The sequence below is a fragment of the Carlito syrichta genome, unplaced genomic scaffold (genome assembly GCF_000164805.1).
Source record: "Carlito syrichta isolate Samal-C Ts95f unplaced genomic scaffold, Tarsius_syrichta-2.0.1 Scaffold169692, whole genome shotgun sequence".
Taxonomy (NCBI): Eukaryota; Metazoa; Chordata; class Mammalia; order Primates; family Tarsiidae; genus Carlito; species Carlito syrichta.
Genome location: NW_007113788.1, coordinates 187,435 through 201,693, shown reverse-complemented (window position 1 = coordinate 201,693; position 14,259 = coordinate 187,435). Strand labels below are relative to the sequence as shown.

Genomic DNA, 14,259 nt, shown 5'->3' with positions numbered 1-14,259 from the left:
GGCCAGGTGCGTGGCTCCTGCCTGTAATCCCAGCACTTTTGGAGGCTAAGGCAAAAGATTGCATAAGTCCAGGAGTTTGAGACCAGCCTGGGTAACATGGTGAGATCTTGTCTCTACAATAAATCAAAAAATTAACTGGGCATGGTAGCATGCACCTGTAGTCCCAGTTACTCGGAAGGTTGAGGCAGATGTATTGCCTGGGCAGGTCGAGGCTGCAGTAGCTGTGATCTTGTCACTGCCCTCCAGCCTAGGTGATAGAGTAAGACCCCAACTCAAAAAAAAAAAAAAACTCCCATGACTGTCTCACACAGAAAAAAAGCTAAGGCACCTACTCTGGTCAGCAAGACCCTACCCAGGCAGGGCCAGCAGCTGTCAGTCCCTGATGCTGCTGCTCTTCCCCATTCACACCATCCCTGTCCAGGCTTTTGCCCTGAGTAGATCAGAAGTTCTCAGAGCATGATCTGCAGACTCCTAGCCATCCCCAGGGAACCCATTTAGGGGGTTCACAAAATAAAACTGGTCTTATGATACCAAGATGCTGTTTTTGCCTTTTCCACCACATTAACATTTGTAGCAATGGTTTAAAAGCAACAGTGGGCAAACTGCCAGACCAAAGCATGAATCGTGGCCCCAAGTCATGTGAGTCGTCACTGTATTCTTCCCATCACATACAGCAAACGGCACCAGCTCCACTCAAGAGTGGATTGCCTGAGCCCATGGGTTCGAGACCCGCCTGGGCAGGCGAGACCTCATCTCTACAATAAAATTTAAAAATTAGCCGGGCGTGGTAGTGCGCACCTGTAATTCTGGCTACTCAGAAGGCTGAAGCGGAAGGATCACCGGAGCCCAGCAGGTCGAGGCTGCGGTGGCCGGAAGCGGGAGTGGCCACTGCACTACAGTATGGGCGACAGAGTGAGACTCCAACTCCAAAAAAGAAAAAAAAAGAATGTCTTTAATGAAGCAGTTAAAAAATAGTAATTTTATTAAATCTTCACTCTTGAATACACTTTCTTTAGTATTCTGTGTGATAGAATGGGATGTACACATAAAGTACTTGTGCTGCAAGTTTATTATCTTGAGGAAAAGCACAGTTGTTTGAGTTATCAGCTAAACTAGCCACTTTTTTCATGGAACATCATTTTTGCTTGAAGGAACAACCATCAGATTATAGTTATTTATCGTTAGTATTTGGTAGGCATTTTATCAATTATGAGCCTGTCTTTTCAAGGGAAACAACTGGTACTTTCCAATGTTAGTAATAAAATTAAAGCTTTCAAGCAAAAAATAGACTTTTGCAAACTCAAATCTATCACCATGAGCTTGACAACTTCCCAGAACTTTTTATGGGCCTGGGTGCAGTGGCTCGTGCCTATAATTCCAGCACTTTGGGAGGTGGAAGTGAGAGGATTGTCTGAGCCCAAGGGTCTGAGACCAGCTTGAGTAGCTTGGTGAAACCTCATCTCTACAAAAAATTAGCCAGGCGTGGTAGCACATGCCTATAGTTCCAGCTACTTGGAAGTCTGAGCCAGAAAGATCACCTGAGCCCAGCAAATCAAGGCTGCAGTAGCCATGATAGTGTTATTGTACTCCAGTCTGGGTGACAGAGTGAAACACTGACTCAAAAGAAAAAAAAAGATCTTTTTGCAGGACTGGTGACCATATTAACAGTAAGTGTGATTTTAAAAATATTTTATACATAAACGTGTCAATGCTTAGAAGATCTGCATAATTCAATAAACAATATTTTCTGAATGACTAATATAACGTGGCAAAAATTATGCAAGAATAAAAATTAATTCAAATTGCAAGATAGGTCAGGAGTGGTGGCTCATACCTGTTATCCCAGCACATTGGGAAGCCACGGTGAGAGGATTGTTTGAGCCCAAGAGTTTGAGACCAGCCTAGGCAACATAGCTAGACCTTGCATCTACAAAAAAAATTAGCCAGATGTGGTGGCACGTACCTGTAGTCTTAGCTACTCGGGAGACTGAGGCAGAAGAATCACCTGTGCCCAGGAGGCTGAGATTGTGGTAAGCCATGATTGTGCTACTGCACTTCAACCTGGGAAACAGAGTGAGACCCCCTGACTCAAAAAAAAAAGTGCAAGATAAACCAATAGATTTTAATGTAACAAAGTATAAGAAATCCACTGGTAACTGGACACGGTAGCTCACACCTATAATCCCAATGCCTTGGGAGGCGGAGGCGAAAGGATTGCCTGAGTCCAGTGGTTCGAGATCAGCCTGGGCAACTTGGTGAGACCTTGTTTCAATAAATCAAAAAAAATTAGCCAGGCGTTGTGGCACGCACCTGTAGTTCCAGCTACTTGGAAGGCTGAGGCAGAAGGATCACCTGAGTCCAGCAGGTTGAGGCTGCAGTGGCGTAAGTGTGCCACCGCACTCCAGTGGGTGACATAGTGAGACTCCTACTCAAAAATGAAAAAAAGAAAAAGAAATCCACTGGTGAGTTTGATTACATGTGACACCTAACCTTTCAGAAGCTACCACTTGTTGAGTGGTAGCTGAGTGGTGTAGTGTCAAAGAATAGCCAAAAATATCAGTAAAGACTGTTCCCACACCCTTCCCTCTTCCAACTACATATCTGCCCGAATCTAAATTTTCTTCATATACTTTACCCAAAATGACATAGTACGATAGAGCAAATACAGAGGCAGGTCTGAGGATCCAGCTATAATCTAGTAAATTGGACATCATGGCCATTTACAAAAACGTAAAACATTGTTCCTGATTCAAGCACCAGAGGTGGGAGAAAAAGATCAAAAATAAGAAAACAAACAAGAATACTGCTACTCTTCTTACTATATTATGGAAAATGTGGCTGTTCTTCATAAAAATAGTTAACTTGTGGTAGGTTTATTATTGTTATTTTAAAATGTTAAAAAGTGGGGGGACACCCCTGATCAACAAGGGTGCCTGAACGATGCATATTTGTATACCTAACCCTTAACTGTACCCCACAATCTTAAAAAATATGTTAAAAAAAAAGAAATGTTAAAAAGCTTTAAATTTTCTCAGTATTAATTTTTTATAGAACAAATATAATCTACATAAAGAAAAGCCCTATAGTGTCCCTGATAATCTGTGGGTTTTTTGAGTCAGGGTCTCATTCTGTCGCCCAGACTGGAGTGCAGTGACATGCTCATGATGATCATGGCTTATAGCAGCCTCGACCTCCCAGGCTCAGATAATTTTGTTTGCTTGTTTGCTTGTTTGTTTGGGTTTTTTTTTTTTTGTAGAGATGGGGTCTCGCTGTGTTACCCAGGCGGTCTCTAACTCCTGGGCTTAAACAGTGTGCTAACCTCGGCCTCCCAAAGTTCTGGGATTATAGGCGGGAGTCACCATGCCTGGCCCCTGATAATTTTTAATGGGTCTTAAGACCAAAGAGTTTGAGCACTACTGGCATGGACTGAAACCACGCTGTTCCCTGCACACGTCCATGACCCAGTCACCAGCCTGTTCCAGGTCTTTCTCACTTGTCACCTTCTCCTCAAAGCCCTCCTTGCCCGCTGGAGCATCTTTTCCTGTCCTGTGCCTCCTTGCTCTGTCCAGTGCTTGTCACCACCCAGCACGCACTGTGCTTGGCTTCCTTACTCCTTTGCTGTCTCCTGCTAGAGTCCAGGCTCTGGGAGGGGAGGGGTCGTCTCTGTTTTATGTGTGGCCATCTCCTTCATACCTGCAACAGTAGGTGGCTCAGAGTAGGTGCTCAGTGAGTATCTGACAAGTGAATAAATGAACGAATGAGAGAGATTGGGCAGGACAGGCAGAAGTGGGGCTCGGGTGGGAATCAGGGATTTGGGAGTAGCCATTTCAGGTGTGTGATGTCAAGGAGGCAGCTAGAAGGTGTGGAGAAAGGGCTGGAGGTATCAGCCCCCTGGGGTCCCTGGGATGAAGACAACATGTGCAGCTCCAGGAGGGGTGCCATCCCCAGGGCACCTGCACACCAAACAGAGAAAAGACTGTTGGCCAGGCCTGGGGTCCCCCACTGCCAGGGCTTGTGTGTGGATGGCAGGTACTAGGGAGTGTGTAGGATTGCTCGGACCCAGGAGAGGCTTCCTTATCCTGTGGGAGAGCCCAGCCCTGATGGCACTGACACATACATCCCCATCTCTTCTCTACCGGCAGCCAACATGGCGGCAGCTATTGGGGGATTCCTCTACTTCTTCACATATATCCCATACTTCTTCGTTGCTCCCCGATACAACTGGATGACTCTGAGCCAGAAGCTCTGCTCCTGCCTGCTGTCCAATGTTGCCATGGCAATGGGAGCCCAGCTCATAGGGAAATTTGAAGCAAAAGGTAAGTGCTTTCGCTGAATCAGCAACGCTTAGAGTGCAACTAACTACAAGCGCCTCCAGTAGTTAAACTCTACCTCAGACAATACACTGGCAAATCAGGGCAGCTGAGGAGGTGTCGGCAGACAGGCACTGAGAGTGCACCTGGCCCTGGGCAATGGCAAGCTCAGGTCCAGGGCAGCCCAGGAGGAGTGACAGGAGCCATGGGGCAGTGGGTGGAAGATGCTCAGAACTCAAGGAACAGAGGGGCAGGACCACCACACCTGTGTCTATCCAGTGATGGGATTTAACTTGGTGACTTGAGTCTCTTCCAACTGCTTGAGACGTTCAGAGCCATTACACCAGAAATCTCAAGGTCCACCAGTTTTGAGGACTTTTGACCAACTCCAAGCTCTTAGTAAAGGACAACGTTAGCATCTTCCTCAGTACCTCTTGCAATGATTGATAACGAGGGCAGAGAGGCCTGAGAGAGAAACAGGTGATAAACCAGGGCATTATTTTCTTGATTTTTGTGAAAGCTTCTGATTTTAAAAATATCATGGGGGGTCAAATAAAACACTTCCTTGGGCCAGGCTCGGTGGCTCAGCCTGTAATCCCGCGCCTTTGGGAGGCTGAGGTGAGTGGATTGCCTGAGCCCGCGGGTTCAAGACCCGCCTGGGCAGCGAGACCTCATCTCTAAAATAAATCAAAAAATCAGCCAGGCGTGGTAGCGCATGCCTGTAATTCCAGCTACTCGGAAGGCTGAGACGGAGGGATCGCTGGAGCCCAGCAGGTGAGACTGCACTTCAATCTGGGTGACCAAGTGAGACTCCAACTCAAAAAAAAAAAAACCACTTCCTTGGGCTGGTCTTGTCCTGTGGGCTTCTGCTCTGCAAAGCCTGCAGTAGACACTAACTTAAGCACCTCTTGCCAACCCCACTGCCAATACAGCTGTATTGGGAGTCCCATCTCCAACACACAGATCTGGGGAACACAGTCAAACCATTGTGCCATACAGTTCCTAGTCACTGTAAAGCTTGCAGAGTTCTGGGTCTCTGGAAGGAGATGGATGAACAGTCACAGGAACGTTGTGTTGCTTTCTCCTTCATTCGAATGTTTTCTTCAGTCCTTTTTTTGTTGAGTTGGAGTCTCACTCCGTCACCCAGACTGCAGTGCAGTGGCCGCTTCCGGCCACCGCAGCCTTGGCCTGCTGGGCTCTGGAGATCCTTCCGCCTCAGCCTTCCAAGTAGCTGGAACTACAGGCGCGCGCTACCATGCCCGGCTCATTTTTGATTTATTGTAGAGATGAGGTCTTGCCAAGTTGCCCAGGCGGGTCTTGAACCCGTGGGCGCAGGCAATCTACTCACCTCTGCCTCCCAAAGGCGCGGGATTATGGGCTGAGCCACCGAGCCCGGCTGGCAGCATCTTCTAACTCTTTAGCTTTTAAATGTATGTGTTTCCATGCTTGGGAGTGGGTTGCTAGACTATAAATGAGCACTCCCTTTTGGGGTTCAAATATGTTTTAAAAAGCCACTTACATAGAGAAAGCTAACTATGTGGCACCCTTCTTTTCTCATTCCATAGCAAATTTTCTTAAGACAGACAAATCTCTAGGTGTTTGAAAGTAAAGATTCACCAAGACCAGAGGGCAATTTTTTCTATCAGGGCTCTTGGCCAACAGAGTCTGGCTGGAAACACAGATGCAGGCACCACAGGGACTGTGGTGTTGGCAAAGAGGAGACAAATACCCCAAGTTCCATTAAACAGAGCTTTGCACGTCTGAAATGTTTCCTTTTGTAACAAGGACATATATTAAATGCACATTGGTCCATACTGGCCTGGCCTTACCCAAATCATACACACATATGTGTGTATATGTGTACATATGTACATATGTATTGCAAATTAAATGTAAGCCTTCTACTCAGTGAGCTTCTGCTGGCCCTGTAAATTACAGATTTTGTAACTTGCTGGTGTCTTACAGACTTGAAGAAAGTGATCAGATTTTTTATGAAACCAGAAAGAGAAACTCATGCTGACCTTGCAGTAATGATGCATGGTTGAATGTGTATATGTGTTCCATCTGGGGCTTCTAGGTCCCTCAGCCCTTCCAGTCTGTCCAGTTTCAGGTGGTTTTCCTGGTGTGTCTTCCAGGCACAGGCATCCAGTGGCGAGACCTCCTAAGTCCTGTCAATGTGGATGACGACTTCTGCTTCGGGCAAGTGCTGGGGATGCTGCTGCTGGACTCTGTGCTCTACGGCCTGGTGACCTGGTACGTGGAGGCCGTCTTCCCAGGGCAGTTCGGTGTGCCCCAGCCCTGGTACTTCTTCGTCATGGTGAGTTCTGACACCCTGCTCTTCCGGTCACCTGCCTCTGTGGGTGGCAGAAGGATCCTCAGCGCTTGGGACACCTGCAGGGGGCTAGGATAGAGAACCTCACCTTATACACAGCAAGCCTGTCCCAAAGGCCCTTGGGATTGATTCCAAGAGAGAGGAAGACCTGCTGCCTCCGAGACAAATCTTTCCACTCCAGGCTCTGAGATGCAGGGAATAAAGAAGGGACTTAACAAATTTTCTATTCGTGGTTAGTTAGGGCCACAAATGTTTATCAAGAGGTCACTTCTATATTTCATCAAATCTAAGGTGACACTGATTGTGAAAGGCAACCATTTCTTTGTTTATCACTAAGAAAGAAAAATGCCACCATTAAACTATGGCATTGTGTAATTTAAGACACATTCTGATTTTAAAGTCACTCTAAGCATGAGAACTATGTCCCTTAAAACCTGTAGTATGTGGTATATGCCAGAAACTATTCCAGGCACTGGAAACACATGGGGAGCAGAACCGCGGGCTGTGTGAGTCCCCCGCAGGCTACCCACTGACACCAGTTCTTCCCAGGGTGCCTGTTTCTCATCCCCTGCTCTGTAGCCCTGGGCTGCCTTCCAGAGCAGAGTATATGAGGTCTGTGGCTATGTTCTTACCCCACACACCCAGCCTGTTACTGTGGTAGTGAGAGGCCTCCTGCAGGCAGGAGGGAGCCTCCTCATAGCAGAGGGAGCCCAGCCTTGGTGGCCTGTCCTGCCTACTGTTACACACTCATTTGTGGCTCCAGTAAGGAAGCAGTCAGGTAGTAGGAGATACAGCCTCCTTTCCAACACCACGCTGGACTGGAGCATTCAGTAACCTCTCTGTATATTAAATGTCATAGTTGACAAACCCTCTCTTCCTCTGTATCATACCTGAGTTGATTTTCACAACAAGCCTGTGTGTTACCATTATGCCCATTTGCCAGATTGGGAAACTGAGGCTTAGTGCTTTCCCAGGGTAAAATGAGTTAGGAGCTGCACAGCAATAACCTTTGGAGGGTTAGGATGAAGGTCATGTTGCTGCATGTGTCTAGTGCATCAGCTGGCTGTTGCTGTGCATGTCAAAAACAAGACAACTGACACTCATCTGCTCTCATCCTAGCCCTCTTATTGGTGTGGTAACCCGAGGATGGTCACAGGGAAGGAGGAAGAAGACAGTGACCCTGAGAAAGCACTCAGGACAGAGTACTTTGAAGCTGAGCCAGAGGACCTGGTAGCCGGGATCAAGATCAAGCATCTGTCCAAGGTGCCACCTCCCTGTGGGGACAGGGCAGGGCTGGAACTGGCCAGGACCACAGGGACAGACTGGGCAGCACAGCAGTGAGATCTTACCACCTGGCAGGTGCCCCCTCTGAGCCTGGTCGCCTCCTTGCCTCTGATGGAGGAGAGCAGGAACCCCCTTGGTGACTTTCTGACCAGATCTCCAGGGCACAGGTTACATCTCTGCATCTGTGTCTCCAGTGCCCAGTTCGGAGCCAGGCTCAGGGCAGAGTTCAGCAGATGTGCTGTTTAGGCTTTGCTCTTGCCAACTTCCAGGAAATTCTGCACTTAACTGAACAGCAGTGCTCATCTTCATGGGCCTCCTGACCCTGCAGGGACACTGAGGGTGTCGTGGGATGCATGAAAGGTAGGAGAGGCAGGAGCAGAGCAGCAGGGAGCAGCTTCTGCTCAAAACGCTCCTCCTCCTCTCTGTGCTCTGACTGGTGATGCCAGGCTTGGCCTCCTTTGGAGATGATCAGCTGAGGCACAGGAGGGGCCCGTGGACAGGGCTCCTGAGGACCACAGGCATTCAGCACTCTGCCTTTCCTGCAGGCCTTCAGAGTGGGGACTAAGGACAAGACAGCCGTCAGAGACCTGAACTTGAACCTGTATGAGGGGCAGATCACCGTCCTGCTGGGCCACAATGGTGCCGGGAAGACCACCACCCTGTCCGTGCTCACAGGTGAGGAAGAGAGTGACTCCACATCTACCTGCAATGGGCAGGTCCCCTTCAACACCATTTCCGTGTATCTCTGACTTTGTTCCCTCACATGGCTCTCCAGCCTTCGCCAGCCACAGAGGCATGAGATGCCCTTACACCTGGCTGCACCTCAGGCCCATGGGCCCAGGGACCATGCAGAGAGCTCCCAAGTGACCCTTGCCCTCCTCACTGCCTCTGCCCATAAATGTCCAAGCTTAGTAAGATCAGTAAAGACCCACGAATCTACTCAGGAGCAGGTCTGCCCAGTATTGATTTTGCCAACCCGCTCTCCTTGAAAGCTGTCTCTGGTGCACCAGACTCAACTCTGGTGTTTCACTTTGTCTTCCCTGAGCAAAGCATTTAGCAGCACAGGCTGGGGCCTGGGGCGGGGGCTTTGTGAGTGTGTTGTAGTTGTAGACATACACATGCGCCTACATTTCTCCTCCCTCTTCTGTCCTCTGCTAGCCCAGCTGCAGACCTGACGCAGCTGCTGAGTTGGGAGGGGGGTCCCTGGCTCTCTCATGGGCAGGGTCCTCAGGGAAACCCAGGAAACTGCATGACCGAGGGGAGGGTTCATTACCCCTTGTGCTAATGAGCAAGATTTTCAAGCTGAATGTGGGGGGTCTCCTGCTCGGCCCCAGGTCTCTTTCCCCCTACCAGTGGACGGGCATATATCAATGGGTATGAGATCTCCCAAGACATGGTCCAGATCCGGAAGAGCCTGGGTCTGTGCCCACAGCATGATGTCCTGTTTGACAACTTGACAGTCGCCGAGCATCTCTATTTCTACGCACAGGTGAGTCCGGGATACCGGGATGTGGTTATTCACTGCTGATGTGCGTGGGTTTCTGGGGCAGTCCAAGGACCCCGAGTCTGTCCTGAGCAGCTGTTTTGTAAAAACTGGGGGAAGGGAGCCAGCAGGGCAGAAGCCAGGGCTCCAAGTCCATCATTGCAAGAGAAGGCTTCTCTTAGCCAGGAGCTCACTGCATGGGGCTGGCCTCCCGCAGGAGCCCCTGCCCCATCTCTCCTCATCCTGTGGTTTCAGCTGAAGGGCTTATCACACCAGAAGTGCCCTGAGGAAGTCAAGCAGATGCTGCACATCCTCGGCCTGGAGGAAAAGTGGAACTCCCGGAGCAAGTTCCTGAGTGGGGGCACGAAGCGCAAGCTTTCCATTGGCATTGCCCTCATAGGGGGCTCCAAGGTAGGGGGCAGCGGCCCGGCCTCCTGAAGGAGCACAGGTCAGGGCCCCATGGGTGGCAGACATGCATGTGGGGCTGCAGGGTCCAAGGGCCTCATTCAGGCTCTAGCTCCTGCTCAACCTGAACTGGCTGCTGTCCCTTCTGCCTCCGGCCCTTCAGCCAAGGTCCAGGCACCTCGGCCCTTGTCGCCCTGGACAGGCAGTCTGCCGTGGATGGTGCTGCTGCATCTTTGGAGAACCCCAGCCAGCTCAGCGACCCCTCAGGTGGCATGGGTCCTACAGCACAGCCAGCCTGGGCCCGGGCACGGCTCTGCCCTCATCATGAGACTGTGCCTCTGCCCTCCAGGTGTTGATGCTGGATGAGCCCACCTCAGGCATGGACGCCATCTCCAGGAGGGCCATCTGGGACCTTCTTCAGCAGCAGAAAAGTGACCACACCATCCTGCTGACCACCCACTTCATGGACGAGGCCGACCTGCTGGGGGACCGCATTGCCATCATGGCCAAGGGGGAGCTGCAGTGCTGTGGGTCCTCGCTGTTCCTCAAGCAGAAGTACGGTGAGTGGCGGGGCAGGGCAGGTGGTGACAGAGCAGTGTCACTGGCCACTGTGCTGAAGGGAACTGCCCACTGTCACTTTCATGAGGGGCCCTGAGATCAGGTAGGGAGAGACCTTCTCTAGACTTCCTGTCCTGTTGCCCTTGGATGGAGAGCCCAGGCCAGGCCCAGGGGCATGTGAGAGCAAGAGGAGTGGGAGGAGCAGGAAGGAACAGAGGCCAAGCCCACAGCTGCTAAGAGCAGGTGCCTGGAGAGACCATGCGTGCTGATGTAGCAGTAAGAGCGGCTCGCGGCACAGCCCAGGGCTGGCAGGGGATGCCAGACCAGAACCCTTGGCCCTGCTGTGTGAGTGTAGCTTCCCTCTCAAGGTCACCCCTGCTGTGTGAGTGTAGCTTCCCTCTCAAGGTACTGGTCTGCCTGCCTCCCCTACATTCTAGCAGAGGGCGGAGCAAAGACACAGGTACACCCCCTCCTCTTAGGAGACCCTCAGAGTGCCCTCCTCACTTCTGCTGGCCTCCTGAGGACCAGCTTACAGGCAGCCTTGGTGACCAGGAGGTGACCAATGAGGTCAGCAGCAGGCTGGAGGGGGCGGCCTTCATCCTGGCCAGCTGCATGCCCAGCAAAGACACAGGCTTGATACCAAGAAAGGGTTAGGGTAAGCAGACCTTGGGGGCTCAGGCATCCTCTTTGCTTCAGCCTCTGGCTGCCGGGTTGGCCGAACCATTGCTCTTCCTGGGCCCAGCGTCCTTGTCTCTAAAGAGGACATGGAAATACCAGTTCCTGCACAGTGACTCTGGGGAGGAGATGAGGTGACTTACCTGAGAGTGCTGTGTGGTGTGGCTGTGGCCAGTGATGCCCACTCCACTCCTGCTTTCTTCCTGTAACCATCTGTGTTAATTTCACCAAATTGATCCCCCAACACATGAGATATTGCTGGTGCTGATGTCCTTCCCTGAGGGCTTTACAGATGGGAGAAGACTCTGTCTTTGAGCAGGTGTCCTGGCTACACTCCGTTCCCCAAGACCTCCGGCACCTCTCCTCAACTAGGGAGAGGGAGGCAAGACCCCAGGGACAGCACGGGGAGCTCTGTGTGTGCTCCTCTTCAGCTGCCCCGGTGCTCCATCCTCCTTCCTCTGAGCCTGCCCTGTGTGAGCCCCCAGACCCTAGTGTGGGCAGGAGGAAATGTGGAGGAACAATCAGAGGGCCTCACACCTCCCCATATTTCAGGTGCAGGCTACCACATGACGCTGGTGAAGGAGCCACACTGCAACCCTGAAAGCATCTCCCAGCTGGTTCGCCACCATGTCCCCAATGCCACACTGGAAAGCAATGCTGGGGCTGAGCTGTCCTTCATTCTTCCCAAGGAGAGCACACACAGGTATCCTGGCAAGGGCTGGTGGAGAGAGCACATATAGGTACACCTCCTGGAGAGGGCACACATAGGTACACTTCAAGGGGAGGGCACACACAGGTATGCCTCCCTGAGAGGGCACATGGAGAGGACACACACAGTATACATTCCTGGAAGGGCATGCATGGGTACGCCTCCCAGGGAGGGCATGTGGAGAAAGCACGTACAGGTATACCTTCCAGGGAGGTCCCATGGAAAGGGCACGCACAGGTACACATCCCTGGGAGGACACACTCCTGTATGAATCCAAGATGGGATCCTAGTTGGCCACGAGGGCTTGATGCTCACAGGTACCCTCTGTGGCTGGCAAGAGGGCATCCCTCAGCCCGTGGGCCTATGGACAGCCTGTGGTGAGTCTGCTTGGCTGGCCCCTGGGTGCTAGGCCTCCTGGCCAGGAAAGACATAACTTGGACCTCAAAAGGCGAAACACAGATCTAACTCATCAAAGGGGCACACACTGCCTGTGTGCCGTTCTCTCCCCCTCCTGACACAGGTTAAACATCCACAGCCACCACTCTCAGAATTATTTGTGGAACTGAGATTTATATTTGCATACAGTCTATGAGCTTATATAAGCATTTTTTGTTTGTTTGAGTCAGGGTCCTCCTCTGTCCCCCAGACTGGAGTGCAGTAACACGATCATGGTTCACCACAGCCTCGATCTCCTGGACTCAGGACAGTCTTCTGCCCCAACCTCTCGTGTAGTTAGGATGACAGGCTTGCCACCATGCCCAGCTAATTTTTTTTTTAACGTTTGTAGAGACAAAGTCTCACTATGTTACCAAGGCTGGTCTTGAACTCCTGGGCTCAAGCAATCCTTCTACCTTGGCCTCCAAAATTGCTGGGATTACAAGCATGAGCCACTGCGCCCGTCCTAGTTTGTGTATTTCAATCTCAGAACTTGAGCCGTGGGCACTTGCCTCACACTTGCCTCTACACGGGGCAGAACCACCCATGAGGGTAGGAAAAGCCAAACTCTTGAATCGCATTCAGAGGCTTTGGAATATGTATTTTATTTTTATTTTATTTATTTTTGAGTTGGAGTCTCACTCCATTGCCCAGGCTGGAGTGCAGCGGCACACTCATGGCCACCCCAGGGTCAACCTGCTGCACTCTGGTGATCCTTTACTTCCACCTTCCAAGTAGCTGAAACTACAGGCGTGTGCTACCACGCCCGGCTAATTTTTTGATTTATTGTAGAGACGAGGTCTCACCATGTTGCCCAGGCTGGTCTCGAACCCACGGGCTCAGACAGTCCTCTCACCTTGGCCTCCCAAAATGCCGGGGTTACAGGCTTGAGTCCACACCTGGCCAGGACATGTATCTTAAAAGTACATCTAATCTTGCTACAAGTCTGATTGAGCAATGTGATTTATAGCTGAATAATGTTCCATGATTCAGATATACCATAATTTAACATCTGCTTGTTATCATGTACACATGTTTTTCAAAAAAAAATGCTAATATACATCCTTCTAGAAAATTATTTGTCCAGATCTCCAATGGCCTTCTCAGGATAGAATCCCAGAAGTGGGGTAATTAGCACCAGATTTCTTTCTAGAAAGGAGGTATGGTTTTGCTTCTCCATCAGCAGGGTAGGAGACTATCTATTTTATTCTGTTGTTATGGCTTTAAGTAAAATTTTTGTTTGTTTATTTTTGTTTGTTATTGTCTGTCTTTTGCTTCCTTATGGGTCAGTTTTATATGATACCACCAGTCATTTTTGTTGCAACTTTCTCCAAGTTGTTTGTTTGATTTTGGGGATATTTTTCCGTACAGATTTTACATTTAATGTGTCTTATTCTATCCCTTGTGATTTCTTCCATTGCTTTTATTCTTAGAAAGTGTTTCTCTATCCTGCAAGCAAATGAATACATGCCAGTTTACTTTAGTTTGTTTTTTGGTTTCCTGTGTGTGTTTGCTATTCACGAATGCCTGACAGGCCATAGTGCTCATAAGACCTTACATGAGGAAAACAAACAGGACTGGGGTAGAGTATGTGGGAAATCTCTTTTTTCTCTTAGTTTTGCTGTGAAACTAAAACTGCTAAAATATATAAATATATTTTTTTTTTTTTAAATATGGGATACAATTCAGGGTTGGGTCTAAATGTTCATTATACAGGTACCCTTGCTGATGAGGTGTGCCCCCCTCTCCTGGCAGTGTCCCTCAACTGCCAATCCCACCCCCCTCCTTCCTGGCAGTCTTCCACTACTGCCAATCCCTTTTTTATTGTATTGTGATAATCGTTCAAGGTCCACTTATGAGTGAGAACATATGGTACTCTGTTCTTTGTTCCTGTGATTTTATTTTATTTTGTTTTTATTTTATTTTTGAGTTGGAGTCTCACTCCATCACCCAGATGGCCATTCTTACTGGGGTTAGGTGGTATCTCAATGTGGTTTTGATTTGCATTTCTCTGATGATTAGTGAGACTGAGCACATTTTCATGTATCTGTTGGCTGCCCATATATCT

At 49.8% G+C, this 14,259-nt stretch overlaps 1 protein-coding gene across 2 annotated transcripts in view; it reads left to right on the top strand.

Annotated features, from left to right (window-relative positions):
• The window catches only part of ABCA3 (ATP binding cassette subfamily A member 3), a 52,580-nt gene that overhangs the window by 16,648 nt on the left and 21,673 nt on the right, over positions 1–14,259 (top strand). For both annotated transcript variants that reach the window (XM_021709250.1, XM_008051323.1), the window contains exons 9-16: positions 4,143–4,316; positions 6,446–6,627; positions 7,762–7,905; positions 8,472–8,601; positions 9,261–9,415; positions 9,665–9,820; positions 10,164–10,374; positions 11,600–11,750. In XM_021709250.1, the coding sequence (XP_021564925.1) occupies positions 4,143–4,316; positions 6,446–6,627; positions 7,762–7,905; positions 8,472–8,601; positions 9,261–9,415; positions 9,665–9,820; positions 10,164–10,374; positions 11,600–11,750 (1,303 nt within the window). The remainder of the gene's footprint in view (positions 1–4,142; positions 4,317–6,445; positions 6,628–7,761; positions 7,906–8,471; positions 8,602–9,260; positions 9,416–9,664; positions 9,821–10,163; positions 10,375–11,599; positions 11,751–14,259) is intronic.